This window comes from Lissotriton vulgaris, chromosome 1_1 (assembly GCF_964263255.1).
Source record: "Lissotriton vulgaris chromosome 1_1, aLisVul1.2, whole genome shotgun sequence".
Taxonomy (NCBI): Eukaryota; Metazoa; Chordata; class Amphibia; order Caudata; family Salamandridae; genus Lissotriton; species Lissotriton vulgaris.
In genome coordinates, this window is record NC_141685.1 from 1,339,110,300 (window position 1) to 1,339,125,061 (window position 14,762).

The following is a 14,762-nucleotide window of genomic DNA, read 5'->3' on the forward strand; positions in this document are numbered from 1 at the left end:
CATTCAATTTCTGGATGTAGAGATCACCAAAACCAACGAAGAATTTGCAACTAACCTCTACAGAAAACAAACAGATAGGAACAATCTTTGAGATACGAAAGTTATCATCCTCCATCGTTGAAGAAACATCTCCCCTACTCACAATTTCTTAGGGTGAAAAGAGTAGTCTCGGAATCCGACCAACAGCATCATCAAAGGACGAGTATGGCAAGACGATTTCATGAGAGAGGATATCCAGACAATATCATAGAGCAGGCACTAAACGGAACTAACACCAAAAGTCGAGAAGAATTATTAAGTGCCAGAACTCCTCAAACGGAATAGCGAATAACATGCGTTAGTAAATATTCTAACATGAGCATCCAATTTAAGTCTATTATCAAAAAACATTGGTCCATACTAAAATTGGAACACGAATTCAAGGGTATATTCACCACTGAACCTTTGTTTGCTTATACTAGAGCTAAAAACTTGGGTGAACTTTTGAGGCAACCAAAGGAGGGCATCGCAAAATATACATATCGGGGTCCTACACCGTGTCTAAATTGCAATAATTGCAATAACCTCATCAGAGGTAACCAGATTACACACCCCATGAAAGGACACAAGATCAATTTAAAAGTTAATGCAACATGTGATACAACAAATGTAGTGTATATGTTGAAATGCCAGTGTGGCTCAGTATATGTTGGTCACACAGAAAGAAAATTGAAAATACGATTAAACGAACACAAGAGCAACATACGAACAATGGCCTCAAAATCGACGGTAGCGGTTCATTTTCATGAAGCTAAACATCACTTCAGGCAACTAAGTGCCTGTATCTTGGAGGAAGTTCAGAAAAAAGAAGGCACCGGCAAGAAGAAAAATTTTATTAAAGAGAGAAAATCATTGGATCTATTTTTTAAACTCGTTGAAGCCGAACGGTTTAAATGAGAGGGTCGAATTTACTTGTTATTTGTAACTCATGTAACACATGAAATGAGAAATGTTTTTCACACAGAAATGATGTAGCTTAACGTATTTGTATCATAGGAGTCATGCACCGGAGGTGTTCAGACAATACATTCATAGCTCGAATTAACATTCATAGCTCAAATTACCAGTCACATAGAACGGACCATATTTAATATAGTTACATCAGAGAAGCCGTGTAGTTTATGACACACAACACCAGCTCAGATCCAGTAAGAGTAGTCATGTTAGATCGTGAATTAAGCGTCACACATCCATAAAGCTCATTCAATACAAAAAAAGGTAGAAACCGCGCATGCACACGCTACGTAGAACAGAAATAGAAGGAGTCGCGGAAAATGCGCGTTGTACAAACACCGCATCGAAAACACTGAGAGGTGCATCTAGAGAGAACGCTCGTAGTGGAGGTGAGCCGGGAATCATAGAAACGCTAGCTAGCACCGAAGGCGGGAGGGAAACTTAGCGGTTAATGTTTCTCGATAACCATTCACATATTACTAACATAACGCGTTACATGGAATGAGAGCCGAAAGCACGCAGCATAGATAAACACTGATATAGATATGTTGTGTATTGTGCCATAGATATAGTACACAGAAAGCATGGAGCGTAGATCGATTATGGATGTAACCACACCTTAATAATGATTGCTATTAACGATTATAATGCAGTTTAACAAACAGAAAACATAGTTATATGTGAGAAGTCAATATATTGATAATCTTGAACATAGCTAAGAACGAATATAGACAGAACTTACTATACAGCACAGAATGAGTATGTAGAAAATGTTTATAAGTGAACCATGGACACTGCTTGATATTAAGTGGCATATACGGTATGTTTATATTTTAGAACATTTTCCTGACGAAGGCGAAAATGTCGCCGAAATGCATTGGAAAGAAGATTGGTTGTGATGCATAACAAAAAAGTTTTGTCAGGATGGGATAACAGAAAAGTTAATGTGATTTGAACATTCAACTAAGAAGATATTGAAAGAATAAATGAAATTTCGAAGCAAACATTGAACATAATTTGATTTATTGAAACACAGCTGGATATCACAGCACATACCCAGTGCCCTGGGAGACAGTCCTACATTTGAGAGGACTGCAACCTACCAGATTCAATGATTACACTCCATGCGGGGAGTGATTCCTAGGCAGCACGGAAACACCATAAAAACTCCGGAAAAATAGAAGTAGTGCACGCCCAAACCCTAAGCCACTATCAAAGAGCCTCACAAAAGACCATGCAGTTTGTTATATGAGCCCTCTCTACCAGAAACAAATAGTAATCCCAGGGATCCCAACAATGGTTATAAAAGATTATCGTCACAATCTCACCTCCGTGTGAAGATGGAATTATGCCAACCTCTGAAATACTCTTTGGTCACTCAAGGCCATTATTTGTGTTTAGATAAGTCACAAAACATACAAATATATTTTGTGAAATGTCTTTTTATTTTGTTTTCCGTTACAACCATATAATTATTCAAACATTAACAACAGTTGTAGAGAGGACAATTACACACCTTCCGAAGCTGTAAAAAACCAAGAGAAAAAATTCAGTACAATCTCGACAAATTTCCACGAAACATTAAAGCCTTGGGGAGGGTTATTTTTGGCCAGAGCATAGCACCTTTTGATGCAGAGGACGACCCATTGTGAGATAGTCTTCTTCTGCACCGCACAACCTTACTTTGATCCAAAGTACCTCATGAAGAGTTGGTCGTGCTCCTGGAACTCTCTAGCTGTCAAGGTAGAACAATGTGCTCTTTTTGGGTCTAGGCGTGGAGATGCTCCCTCTTTCGAGGGGTGTTGAGGAGCATAGAAAGTGGGTGAGGTGACTGATTTCCCCATGTGGAATGGTGTTACCACTTTCGTTAGGAGGCCCTAGTGCGAAGCACCACCTTACCAGGGAAGGTCAGGTAAAGAGGCTTGGATGGCAGAGCCTGCAATTCGCTCGCATTCCTGGCAGAAGTCATTGCCACTAAAAAGGCAGTTTTGATGGTACTCAGCTGGAGGGGGCAGTTGTGCAGAGGTTCGGATGGAGCACACATCAGGAAGGTGAGAACCAAATTAAGGTCCCACTGAGGCATGAAGAATGGGCCTGGTGGGAACGTATGTACAAGCCCCTTAAGAAATCTATTTATAATAGGGTATTTAAATAAAGAGGGTTGATCTGGCAGCTTCAATAAAACAAACAAGGCTGAAAGGTACCCTTTAAGAGTGCACTGAGCAGAGTCTTGATGGGCAAGGGTCAAAATAAAGAAAAGGACTTGAGGAGCAAAAAGAGGATCAATAGACCTTTGTGTACAATATTTTACAAATGTTTTCCACTGTCAGGGATACACAGTCTTGGCAGAGGGACAATTGGCTGTCAAAATAACATTACAGACTTTAGGAGGAAGGTTGAATGCTATCAAATGACATGCTCAGTATCCACGCAAGAAGGTTAAGAGTTGACAGGTGCTGGTGGACAATCCTCCCCCGCTTCTGCAACAAAAGATTCTCCTGAAGGGGCAGCCTGATTGGAGGATCGATGCTCAGTTGGAGATACTCAGGATACCAGACCCTCCGTGTTCAGTCGGAGCCACAAGAATGACTTGCGTCTGGTCGCTCCTGATCTCCTGGAGCACTCTGGACAGGAGCGGTATTAGCGGAAAGGTGTGTAGTAGTCCTGAGTACCACTCAAGACGAAAAGCGTCGCAGAGCAAGTGCTGCCTTGGGAACTCTAGCGTGCAAAACTGCTGACACTTTGCTTTTTGGCTGAGGCAAACAGATCTAACCAAGGTTCTCCCCATTTTTGAAAGAGACCAAGAGCCACCTCTGAATAGAGACGCCATTTGTGATCTGCTAAGTATCAACATCTGAGTTTGTCCACCTAGGCATTCAGAGAACCTGCCAGGTGTTCCAGCCATGTCCAGAGACGTTGGGCCTCTTGACAAAGGGTTCATGACCCCACCCTGCCCGGTTTGTTGCAGTACCACATTGCGGTTGTGTGCCAGTGAACACCTGAACCAGCTTTTCCTTAATGAAGGAAGAAAAGCTTTCAATGCCAAGCGAATTGCTCGAAGCATCAACAAGCTGATCTGAAGTCTGGAGTCTGCTGGAGACCAGAATCCTCTGATCTCCACCTCTCCCAAATGGCTGCCCCAACCCAGGAGTGACACATCTGTGTGATCTGGTTGGTGGAGGGAGAGGGGGGGTGCCTCTGACCTAATTGTGGTTGGTCAACCACCACTGCAGGTTCTGTGCGGTTCCCTCAGAGATCTGGACCATGTCGGAGAGATTCCCCATATGCTGCGCCCACTGTAACTTCAGGTCCCACTGCAAAGCACACATATGCCATGTGTTGCTATCAGGATGCAGAAGGCCATGAGGTCCAGCAGCCTAAGAGTCAGTCTCACCGAAATACAGGATAGAGGATTAAACATCAGTATCATAGTTTGATTATTCTGGCCACGCCGCACGGGGATAGGCAAGAAAATACATTGTGTCTGGAACAGCTCAGATGAAAGGGAGCATCTGAGAGGGAGTCAGGAGTGACTTTGGCACGTTGATAGAGAGCCCCAGCAACAGACTGGGGCGAGCTCACCTTCAACAGCAAATCGTTAAGATAGGGCAAGACTGGCACCACTGATCTGTGCAGATTAGCTGCGACCACCGCCATTACCTTGGTAAACACCTGAGGGGTTCTGCTAAGGCAGAAGGGGAGCACTGTGATCTGAAAGTCCTGGTGGCCTACCGTGAAACGTAGGTAGGAAGGGAATGTGAAAATAGGCCTCCTGCAAATTCAACGCTACCATGAAGTCTTCGGGGTCCAGGGCACACAAGACCTGAGCCAGAGTGAGCATCTTGAACTTTTTCTTTTTGAGGAAGTAGTTGAGGATTTGAAGATCTACGATAAGACAAAGATCCTTATACTTTTTCAGGGCCAGAGACTAGCGTGAATAGCAACCACAGCCTACTTCTGACTATGCACCCCTCGGTATGGCTCCCTTGGCCAAGAGAGCCCCGACTTTCTCCTGAAGCAAGTTCCGGTGGTCCTCAGTCAGCTGGTTGTAAGTTGGAGGCATGGAGGGAGGTGCAGTGTATTCTTGAAGGGGAGGGAGAAGTCTCTTCGAGCGATCTGAAGAACTCACCTGTTCGATGTGATGCTTTGCGAGAGGGAGGTGATTGCCGATTCTGTCACCAATTGGTCACTCATGACCTTAAAGGACCGGACTAGGACAATTTGAAGGCTGCAGGGGGAGGAGAGGACTGACCCAATCTCTGGCGGCCTGACCCACGGGTTCAGATGGAGCTGTGCCCATGACCGCCCAGAGGTTGCTAAACTTGTGCAGTCTAGTGGCTGGGATATGGCTGGCATGGCTGAAAGCCACTTCTGTGGCCATGAAAGGGGAGAAAGGCAGACAGGGGGATGGGTGACCACTGGGAGGCCCAAGGTGTCATACAATTCTTTAAGGTGGGAGGGTTTGCTCCATCTCATGGAAGACAGGGAAGCACGGAGCCAACCCATCCACAGGTTCAGCAGAACAAGGCCTAGTGCATCGACACTACTCCGTCAAGTCGGCCGACAGATGGCAAGTAAAAAAAAAAAAAAAAAATGGAATGGTGCACTGGGAAAGAAATCTCCTCATTCAGACGGTCATTGTAAATATTCTTTTTATTTCTTTTCTTCCCTTCTGTCTTATTTATATATAAGCGTCATCACAAATAATGCACAATTATACAGAAACCATCCAGCCAATGAGTTTTGTTCAAATTTTCAGTTTTGAACTTCATCATAGCTCACATATATCATATATCATATTTACAGAATATTCATTTTCCACTTCTAGAGTAACTTTAACTTAAACAATAATTCTAATTACTCGATATACAAAAACATGTGTAGACGTGCTTCCTTCTTTGGAATAGGTTACATGGGTTCCAGGAATATTTCATAGAAATTAAACCCGCAAGTACAGGAACAGGGATTACTTGCCTGTCATTGGTACCTCTAATCTTCTCGTTGTTCTCCTCAGGTCTTTAAATGGGCAGAAGTTGAAGCACGCTTTGGCTTCTTGTGTTTCTTATGCCTCTTACCTGATCGACTCGACGACTGAGTGGGAGGACGGAAACTTAGTACTCCCGGAGTGGTGCCTGGACCTTTCTCTTGACCGAGAACGAGACCTCCAGGGCAAACAGTGTGGTGCCTAGCCCAAAGTAGCTTTAGGGACTGCTCCCTCAAAGCTTTTGGAGATATGGCCCAGCCGTCGGAGCACAACTTTGAGTTGTACTTGTGCTCCAGGCACCAGAGCCCACTAAAGTGTGGATCCCTCACCGACATGGCATGATGGCAGGCACCACACAGTTTGAATCGAAAAGTTTTCCTCAACATGTTTGGAAAAAACCTACACAACAAAAACTGTCGACAGTGTAAATAAAACCTTTCAAAAAGTGGCAGAGGGTAGCTCTCTTCATGGATCTGCGCTAGCAGACATGGAAAGAGGCGGCACCTATATAGGTGACGCAGATTTCACTTATGGTGCGGATGTTGTCATTTGGAGCCGACCGAGGACACCTATCCGCGTGCAAGGGTATTACTTGAGCAAAAGCCTTCCGGATCCAGCCTGATCCCTGGGAAATTTAAAGGTAAAGAATCTGCGGCTAGCTGTCCCTAGCAAATCAATATATTATAAGTAAGGAAAATTGCTCTCTTTGTCATCTCTTCTTGTAACAAAATCCCTTCTAGTGGTGTATACTCTGGTATCTCAGTGCCTATCAACTCCTCTGCTAGCCAGGCATGTCTCAGTTGTGCATATTTAGGTAACTGGGACCAGTGTAGGTTGTATTCTCTACAAAATTTTGTCAGGGGCTTAAGCTTTTCACGTTCCGGGATATCCCCAATAATGGAGATTCCAATCAAGTCCCAAGCCCCAAATGCTCGTAACTTTCCTATCTCTTTAAGCCATGTACCCCTCCATAACAGAGTCTCCAAGGTAATTCTGCGCTTCCAGACAAATGCTCTTGTTGAGTCACAAAACATATTTAAGCGACATCACAACTAAATTAAAGGAAACATGCCAGCACAGCAACCTAAGAGCAGAGAAATATATATATATATATATAAACACACATTGAGAACCATGTGATTTACAGTGATCTTTCTCAAACTGAAAAATAACATTCTGGCTAAATCAACCTCTCAAACGTTTATCTAGTATGTGTGCGAGCTTACAGTAGCTAGTACATCTCAATAAAGTTAATGTACTGAAAGATGATAGCCTATGGTCAGACGCCACAATTTATAACGTGGACTAATCGTCCTCTGAGAACCATGTTGTATTTAAGAGGCACCATGTCATAAATAAAACCTTTTTGCCCACTTCGGCTTCTTGTACTCTGTCTTGTCCTTCCAGCACTGTTTAGAGTAACATTTAGATTAAAGTGAAATCATCACCACTGTGAGCTACTTTCATGCATCTAAGTCCAAAGCAAGAGTGGTTTTCAAACTTCAAATAGAGAAGCTGGAAAAACATAAGGCAGAAAGCTATGCAGGTTGGTTACTGTGAATGCTTAGTCTGTTGAATGCTTTTAAAGACTTAGATATACTGTGGGTAAACTCCGGAGGTTCTTACTCCGCAAAACAAAACACAAAAAAAACTTGCGTTTACCAACTGCCCTCTACAGTGTCCATGGTTTCCAAATCTGGCTCACAATTTCCTTTGACCATTCTAGTCTATCAAATAATCAATATACAATTTACCTAGTAAAGTGCCAACACTGCGCGGTATACACGCACTTGAGCACTGGTAGATTTCAGAGGGACAATATCACCCTTAAAGAGTTCATCAAAAATGTGCAATAAAATAGTTTGATGGTTTGTAGTCTTTGTGGAATAGTTGTTTCAAAGTACCTGCATATGGCTCAGAAGCACAATCTTCAGCTTATCACATCCCTTCCTTGGCCACTAGAAATGTTACCAAAAGGTGAGGCATACAACAGAAAATATCTCTCTGATATTGATTCAAAGTATCCCTAACAACACTCAAGTAGCCTTAAGATCTTCATTATATAATGCAAAGTTTCCCTCTATGATAAACAATGTAATTTATTTAAACATAACTGTGAAATCAGTTTTCAGGCCCCTGGACCAGTTGTTATCACAAGATGCCACTGCTCAAAAAACAATATTAAGGTTTTTTAAAGCATACTTACCAAAATATTAAAAAAGATGTCTTTCAAGCTTTTAGTGTCCTCGTCTGACAACCAGTGTGTCTCGTCATCGTCACTAAATGCCCCTGTTGTTAGAATCTTGATTTCGATTTTCCCTGCATGCGCCGAAAGAAAAAGAAAGACAGACAGACTATAGTTAGGGTAATAAGAATCAATGCAGTGTAATAATTCACATAAAGTGGAGATCGGTCGGCCATGGAGTTAGAATGGAAAAAAAGAGGTGGGAAACTGTCAGAGTATTGTCTAAATTAGGTGACAACTTGACTGGCCAAGGAAGGCTTTGGAGAATGGCAAATGTGAAAAAGATGCTTTACTTGCAAGGTCTGCTTAAATATAGAAAAAAGCCCACTGACTTGTAAGAAGCTTTCTGACTGGCCGTGGCAAAGATGGCTTCCCCAAAGCATACTTTGAGACCTGAGGCAGCCAGACAACCTTGCCCGGGTTGTATATTACGTATAGCTCCCTACCATGCCCACCAGATTTTTGCACAGTCCACCAACTTCACACATGTTCTCCTGTGCGAGCTCCTCACACTGCTCACCAGTGTTGGCGCTTCAGCTGCATCAAGTGGCAACTTAAGGTCCATAGATGGCATTTTCAATCCTTTCTCTCAGTGCAGGCTTCTCACAACGCTTTCACGCACTCGTTGAAGCGCCAGACAGCCTCTGAAACACTGCATTGTTCTAGCTTCTCTTACTGCCCACCTATTACATCTTTCCACGCTGCTCACCAGTGCCAGCATCCCCCAATGACTATTACAAGTCACTAAATGTGCTGTAACTCCATGTTCCTTAAAGCCATGCCTCTTACAAAGAGACCGGCAATAAGGGAACCAAATACGAGAATTTGAATACAACGGACGGAAGACCGCCAAATCATATGGCTACTGAAATAAAGGACCGATCAATGGCAACCTGGGCCCTATGAAGAATAGGGCATGTCACCACTTCAGCTTTTGGTAAATACTGACCAGTAAAAGCAAGTGGAAGAAGCTCTGTTGCTCGTCTCAAGAGACAGGCGAATGGAAGTATGTCAAATGTGCTCCCTATGCTCAACTCTCACTCTGTGTCAGAAACAGGCGTGTACAGCTACTGTTACCGACACAAACTCATTCACCAGACTAGTCCAAGAGTTGGGAAGATTACCAGGAAAGGCCACTACAACCACAGTAGAAAACAAAGCAAGCAAAGCGAAGAAAGATGCTCAATTTATATATGTTGGTTCCCTTTCAGCCACTATCATGATACCCCAAAAGCATGAAGGCGCAGCGGGCCTATTTTAGTTCTCCGTTCAAGCAGAAGCGTGTGGGGCCACCTGCACCAGAGGATGTGGGTACCTTCTGCCTTGAGTCCTTCCTTCTCTAGCAGGTCTTTCACCACGTTTTCAATGTGCCTGAGCTGGGGGTTTTCATGGCTCATCTCCCGAACGTTCATCTCCTTCTGCAGATGGCTGCCCGGCTTCACCTTCGTTACCCGGACTTTGACGCGGGCATCCGAGTCTTCATCTGCGGCGACAGACAGTGATGAGACGGCCATACTGTGCCCAGGTCTAAAACGCTACACCCACAACTCGAATTATAGCAAGAACACAGGATGAAAATCAATGCCATCAACATAACCATGCAATGCGCGAAGGGAGGGTTGAGTATCATCACATAGCAAGCCTTGGACAAACTAATCCTCCAGGAGCAGTATTACTTTTCTTTATTCAACAAGGTGATGACAAGGCTCCTCACGAGAATGAGGGCAGTTTGGGGCCTTCACATCCAACTAAACAGTTAGTGGTTAAAAACATTTGTTTTAAAAAGCTGTGACAGAAAAGTAACTTTTTATTGCTCTGAACCGGATACTGTGTGTGGAGATAATGCCATAGGGTCCTAATGGCAAAAAACACCCTGGGAGAAGTGTCTCAGAAAATGGACTATTGAAACGATTTTGAGAGCAGGCACATACACTCCATTACCTGCTTTGAATACATGATCTAGTCAGTACAGCTCTCAAGAGAGGGCAGGCTGAACTCCAAACAGGGGCTACACAAAATTCTGTAAGGGTGGATGTTGACCAATTCTTGGTCTCCCTTCTGTGGAATGTATATTGAAGTTAGACTTTACATAACAAGGAATATGGTGCAATAACTCTCAAACACACTGAGAAGTATATTTCATCTTAATATTAGAACGCCAAGCCATAAAAATGACAAGACTCTCAAATGAAAGGATCGAATATAAAAATACTTAAGATTTTACGTTGTTCAAGGAGTGTTTTGCTAAAGCAGAGGAATAAGGAAAAAAATAAAAAGGGAAACTGTGGTTCAAATGAAAATCAGGTAGCGTCTGAAACACACTGACAATGCATTTGAATAACTACTTTATTTTTACAAAGTGGTTTGCAATAAACAGAGCATGATTTTTTTATCCTATTTTCACATAATTGCGAGTAATCAGCATTTCAGGCTCAATAACATCATGTTACACTTATGAAATGGACCAAATGGAGACCTCTGGGCACTAGCAAAACCGATTTTAAAGTCTGAGTTACTGCAGTGTGTATGAGTAGAAGAGATACTCTCTTCAGCTCACAAGGGGTCCATTTATGACATAAGTTTTAAAAACGACTTTGAGGTCTCCAGTGAGAAGTAATAACAGCTTACAGGGGAACTATCAACCTGTAGTACAAGGCAACTGTAAATTGTTCTGAAAAAAGATAAGGAGAACTGGGTAATGCATCAACTGATGCTACCATTTTCTGGTCAATGGAAATTGTTAGTTAAGTCGTTAAACCATAAGAGCCTATTACCAAAAGTAAATATATATTTGTATATTTACTCACATGTATATTTACTACTCCACCTATGTGTAAATCTACACTTTTTTCATTATCACCATTGTAAACATACATGTATCCACCCTCTCTAATCAGGGGCGGAATCTCCCACAACCGGACTTACGAGTGCAAAGCTACAACTAATAACTATACAAAACTTAGGTGGCGATCTGACACCATAATGGACCTTTCCCTATGGGAAAGTACAAGGAAAATGACTAACATTTATTATTCTTTTTAAAAATTCCAAATATTTTAATGTTAGATATAAAGGTAGATTAATCTTAAATATGTAGTTTTAACCTAGAACTAATAAAATAAAAAGGAACACCACATTAACTCGTTAGATGAACTGTTTATTAATTTATGTAAATACATTTAATCTATAAATAGTATTTAAAGATTAATTAAAATCTCACCCTCACTAACATTTTTATTTGTATTTAATATATAGTATATTTTGTTAAATGTTAAGTGATTTTTAGTTTCAATTAAAAAAAATAAACGTTTAAACATTTAATGTTTATCTCATTTGTTAAATATTAAAATAATAAAATAATGTAATATTTATATATAATTTAACAGACAATCACACAAACATTACATGTCGAAATTATTGAATTAATTTACCATTATTTCTATGGCGTGTTATTTTATTTACCTGCCTCTCTTTTTCATGAGTGGCCATGTGGTATCTGACTTACACTAAGCCGGGGATGGAGTACATTTTACACCTGTTTTGACTCTTTTAGGGCCCTAGTAACTTTGGAAGTGTAGTTTGTGAATAACATTGGTCCAACCCTTTATGGGTGTGTGTTTGCATTAACAGGTTACTCCCTAAACCCCTCCTATTTAGAAGTAAATATTCTCAATTTTTCAGCCACTCCTCCTTTCCCCTCTCACATTTACTTCTGAGAAGTAAACTTTTGTGTGCAGAGATCTATGCACAAAAAAGACGGTGGAGGTGCGGAAGAGGTTTCAGCCCATACATAGTTTTGTAGCACGAGTAGCAATAAAGTAATACTACTTTCAGTCATACAAAATGTAGTTTGTGAAAAGGCTCCCGAAATAACTAAGCATTGTTCTTTTTTTAGTTCTGATTAGAAATGTTTTATTAGGTTACATTTTAAGAAAAACAAGAAATAAATGCAAACAGAACTTAATTAGAATGATCTACGATGCCAATTTAAGGGAAAACGTATTAAAGTGAATAATTAAGCATGCAAACATATTGTGATATGCATCCGGACAGTTTTATAACCAGTAAGACAGCTCAGAGCCTGGCTGAGCACCCGCAGGTCACAGGTTTAACATCAGGCACCACCTACTTATCCTTTCACTCCTACAAATTTTATAAAATGAATGCCATTCAGTTGGGATTTAAACACTTTTAGTCAAGCCCAAAGACACAATTCAATTTGTAGTGTGCGCGCGCAATATAGAGACACCATTTATTTTGTTGCTGACCAGTGGGGAAACTGCATTTACAGCGCGCCCTATTGCAAATCGTGGTAAAGGCAGTCAGTGCTCTAGATCAGAGAGAATGGGCAGGGAGAATGCAAGGAACAGGAAGGATTGGGCCACGGCTTGGCGAGAAGAGCTGGGGTCGGGGTCGTTTTTAGGCTGGGTCTTAGGGCTCTTTGGTTGGGGAGCGGGGGGGGGGGGGGGGTTGGGGTAGTTTTTAGGGCTGGGGCAGGGTCGTTTTCAGGGCTGGTGGCCAAGTTTTAGAGCTCGGTGTAATCTTTACTACGCATATGCCTTTACGAATCATGCCTTTACAACAAAATTAGTTGTTAAGTTATGCGTGGTAAAGACGTGGATGTGGTAAAGGCACGGTCGTGGTAAAGACTGCGTTGTTAAGGCATGCAGTATAATCGCATGCGTGGCTTCTTCATACCACCATGAATTAGGACACTATGACCACAAAGTAAAATTCATGAACTTACCTATAGGCTCTAAAGGACAAAGGCATTGGCGCACTAACCGTATTAACGTGACAGACAGCCTTTGTTTGCGAAGAGAACATATGTGGAATTAACAAATATTAAGATGAAATGATTCAGTAGAAGCATGAGCGCGTTATTTAATGTGAATATGAGAAACCACTTTTCCAGATCGACGAAATCGAAGGAATGAAAGAGTTCGTTAGAAAACTGATACTGCCACCTGGTGGTGAAACGAATACAGTCATTCAGTTATTTTCGACATTCAATGTGAATTATGTTTGGGGTGAACGAATTTTCAGAACCCAAACAGGGACAAGCAGCCAACACAGAAAGAATACATTTTTGGTTGCGGCATATAAGACAGCCAACATTTTGCTAGACTGCCGACTTTGGTGCTGGAAACTAGGGTTCGAGCCTCGGGGTCGCGTCCACATCCTATGATTCTGGGCAAATCACTTAATCGCCCTATGCCTGAATGTGTAATGTAAATACGGTGCTCATGTAAAGCGCTCCAATATTTTTGGGTCGAGTTCGCACTATATAAATATGCAACAAAAAAAAAAAGAAAAGAAGAACTGCATTTTAACTGTTTCCGGTACACTCAAAACGAGCACCATCACCGTTTAGATAGAAACTGTACAGTCCGCGTTCATGACATAGCAGCCAAGTAGCTACTTAAGTGGGGCACCTACGGCCATTACTGGAAGTTGAGTCAACAGCACTTCGGATTCTGGGCTTTTTAGTTTCACTTTTAGTATTTTAACCCTAACGCAGCGCTAAGGGGCGGGGGGGCACGCGGCGCTCCCACGCTGGTGACTGAACTGCTCCGTCACGCCCCTCGGGTGAGCTGTGCTTGTGACAGAACGGTTCCGTCACTGCCCCGCCTGCTCAATAGAACAAGCCGCGCAGGCGCGGCGAGCGGGCCGTGACGGAACCGTTCCGTCACCAGCACAGCCCACCCGAGGGGCGTGACGGAGCGGTCCCGTCACCAGCGTGGGAGGGGTTAACGGCGGCCTCATACAAATCCGCATGGAAAGAGCTGTTGACTAAAAAAATACAATATTGCCTGAAATGTGCCACACGTTGCATGGCACCTTTGGCAAGCTTCTGTTAGAATGTTGTTCCTGTATTTTCCTGTTATAAATATGGCACCATGTGTACAGGCAACTGAGAGTAATATGGCTGCTGTTTCTAAAGACGCTTTGACATGGGAGAAAATAAAAATGATTGTTTAATATCATGCACATAAACAGCGTTACTCTCTTCAGTAGAATTTTCTCCCTTCAAAGTGTCTCATTTACACACAGCAGACATCTTGCTTCAAGTGGCTGGCAGACATGTTGCCATATTTATAACTGAAAAATACAGCAATTGTTTTTAAATAAGAGAAATTTCAAGTGCAGAAAAAGGTTCTTTACTAGGAAGATTTTCTGTAGAACATTTTTTTGCACTTAAAATTTCTCCCATTTGGAACAAAGTGGTTGTATGTTTGTGTTGTACATGTAACGGTGCCACATATGGTGAAAGGTATGTTATGTGCTACAAGTACATGTGACAGGCTCTAAGTCACCCATACACATATATCCCATTCATTCACACACATGTTCATAATCCTCACAGACCATGCACCAGACTGACACACATGGCAGCCCTATCATAGTACCCCTAGTCACAGTATTTTGTTCAAACCATAGGTTTAAAGGCAATGAAGCTGGGCGAAGGGGTGTCTGGTAATTTGCGAGTAACTTGGCCTTCAGTGGCTCACAACAATTTTCACTGATGAGAAGTAGCAC

The 14,762-nt window shown here is 42.2% G+C and overlaps 1 protein-coding gene across 4 annotated transcripts in view; it reads right to left on the reverse strand.

The window, feature by feature from the left end:
- The window catches only part of OS9 (OS9 endoplasmic reticulum lectin), a 310,804-nt gene that overhangs the window by 25,338 nt on the left and 270,704 nt on the right, over positions 1–14,762 (reverse strand). For 3 of the 4 annotated variants that reach the window (XM_086966442.1, XM_086966460.1, XM_086966451.1), the window contains 2 exons: positions 9,538–9,705; positions 8,184–8,296 (listed from right to left, as the gene is read on the reverse strand). In XM_086966442.1, coding sequence (XP_086822568.1) covers positions 8,184–8,296; positions 9,538–9,705 — 281 coding nt within the window. The remainder of the gene's footprint in view (positions 1–8,183; positions 8,297–9,537; positions 9,706–14,762) is intronic. The other variant, XM_086966467.1, reaches the window with a different exon arrangement.